The sequence below is a fragment of the Bison bison genome, unplaced genomic scaffold, assembly GCF_000754665.1.
Source record: "Bison bison bison isolate TAMUID 2011002044 unplaced genomic scaffold, Bison_UMD1.0 scf7180017864309, whole genome shotgun sequence".
NCBI classification, from domain to species: domain Eukaryota; kingdom Metazoa; phylum Chordata; class Mammalia; order Artiodactyla; family Bovidae; genus Bison; species Bison bison.
The window spans coordinates 9,168,848-9,170,933 of record NW_011494881.1 but is presented as its reverse complement, the minus strand read 5'-3'; the positions used below and the strand labels follow the sequence as shown (position 1 = coordinate 9,170,933).

At 62.1% G+C, this 2,086-nt stretch overlaps 1 protein-coding gene across 1 annotated transcript in view; it reads left to right on the top strand.

Annotated features, from left to right (window-relative positions):
• Positions 1–943: 943 nt before the first annotated feature.
• ZNF503 (zinc finger protein 503) overlaps positions 944–2,086 on the top strand; it is a 3,427-nt gene continuing 2,284 nt past the window's right edge. The window contains exons 1-2 of the mRNA XM_010852405.1: positions 944–1,268; positions 2,003–2,086. Of these exons, the coding sequence (XP_010850707.1) occupies positions 966–1,268; positions 2,003–2,086 (387 nt within the window). The 5' untranslated portion in view covers positions 944–965. The remainder of the gene's footprint in view (positions 1,269–2,002) is intronic.

Genomic DNA, 2,086 nt, shown 5'->3' with positions numbered 1-2,086 from the left:
CTAGCTTAGAGCCGAGACTTGCCTCCACCGCCTCCGCTGCCCACCTAGCTTCTGGTTTCTCCGCCGCCGAATCCCGGGAAATCAAAGCGGGCGGGCGGACTTCCTCCAACACTCGCTCCCCACCTTTCCTTACCCAGGCGGCTGCACCGCAGATTTCAATTACTGAGGCGGGGGAGAGAATACTTGGGGGTGCGGACCTCCTTTGCGGCCCTGGAGTTGACAGTGCGGCCGTTGTCCAGACTCCTGCTGGTGCTCCTTCTGAACACCCTCAAACTGTTCCTTGCAAGCACCCTTCTTTTGGTTTCAGTTTATTCTCCAGCTGGGGAAAAGGAAGGACGACCAGGAAGAAAAGAGAGGGAGGCGGCAGATAGCAAACGTAGAATAAATGTCCAGCTCGTCCTCCGAGCGAAATCAAGGGAGGGGACACGCAGGGGGAGCGGCGCAGAGGGAGCTGCCCATTAAAACCAGCGCTGAGAGTCCTCGCGGCGGCGGCGGCGGCGGCGCGGGACGCGTCACATCCCCTTGACCCTCCAATCACCTCGGGCTCCCATTTGATTGGAAGGCGGCAAAGGCTTTAATCTCCCCCTCGGTGCAGCTGCTTTTGAAGTGAGTTTCCTCGCCAGAGCCCCGGCTGGACAGGCAGAGGCTCACATCGCGGAGAGCAGCGCCAGCGCCGGGCCGCGAGTGCGCAGCGCAGGGGCACAGCCCGAGGCCGACACGGCTATCCACCCGGCACTCCCGCAGTCGGGCCGGCTCCTCCCGCTCGGCCACGGCTCCGCTGCGGGCCACCCAGGATTATTCGTTTGTGGCTCCAGGCGCCAAGAAGGCGCGCTGGGCGCCGGTGACCGCCGCGCCAGCTCCACCTCCTCCTGCTGCTCCTGCTCCCCCGGCGAGAGCGCAGCCCGGAGCCCGCCCCGCGCCTCCTGGAGCCCTCCCCCCGCTGCTCCCATGCGCGCGGGTGGGTCATGAGCACAGCGCCCTCGCTTTCTGCCTTAAGAAGCAGTAAGCACAGCGGCGGCGGCGGCGGCGGCAGTGCGGACCCTGCCTGGACCAGCGCGCTCTCTGGAAATAGCTCCGGCCCCGGCCCCGGCTCGTCCCCGGCCGGCAGCACCAAGCCTTTTGTGCACGCCGTGCCCCCCTCTGACCCTCTCCGCCAGGCTAACCGCCTGCCCATCAAGGTGCTGAAGATGCTGACGGCACGGACTGGCCACATTTTGCACCCTGAGTACCTGCAGCCCCTGCCTTCCACTCCCGTCAGCCCCATAGAGGTAAGGACCCTATCCACGGATCGCGCTGGGACCACCACCCTGGCTGCCCCTCCACGGGATTTCTTTCTCTTGTGATCTGCAGGGGGTGAAGGTTGGGGGATCGGAGTGATTCAGCTCCGGGATGAGGGGAGAGGATCGTGCTCCCGCACCTTAAAACTAGGGCGGAAAGAGGGGAGGAGGTAGAATGGGGTGTGAATGCTAGGAACCAAGGCAATCAAAACTTGTTTCTCCCATTGGTGTTAAAGCACCTACCTCGACCCAAGCCCCCTCACTCTCAGGTCAGAAGACAGACGGGAGTCCAAAATGCGGTTCCAAAGTCCCGGTCCTCTGGTTCCCCAGAAGCTTGTATTTGTACACAGCCTCTAAGGCGCCAACGACCCGAGCCCTTACTCTGAAGCATTAGGGGTGGGGGTGGGGAGTACAGTTCTGGGTCAAAGAGTCAGAAACCAAAACATTTTTAGAGTTTGTTGGTTTTTTTAATCCAGTTATCGCTTAGAGAGGACAGGAAAGATCCTGGTGGCGGGGCTGGCGGTGGGGTGGGGGTGCTGTGGCCTTTCTCAAGAAAGAGAATGTGTGTGTAGAAGGGGTGTCGCCTAGACTTGCGCCTCGGGGCTGGAAGGATCTTTACGGGTCGTGGCGGAGGTGCGCTCGAAACCTAGAAGGCAGAATTCCTAAAGGGTTTCCCCCTTCTTTCTTTCGTGCCCCCCCCCCCCCCCCGACGTCTGACCCTGCAGCTCGATGCCAAGAAGAGCCCGCTGGCGCTGTTGGCCCAAACATGCTCGCAGATCGGGAAGCCCGACCCCTCGCCCTCGTCCAAA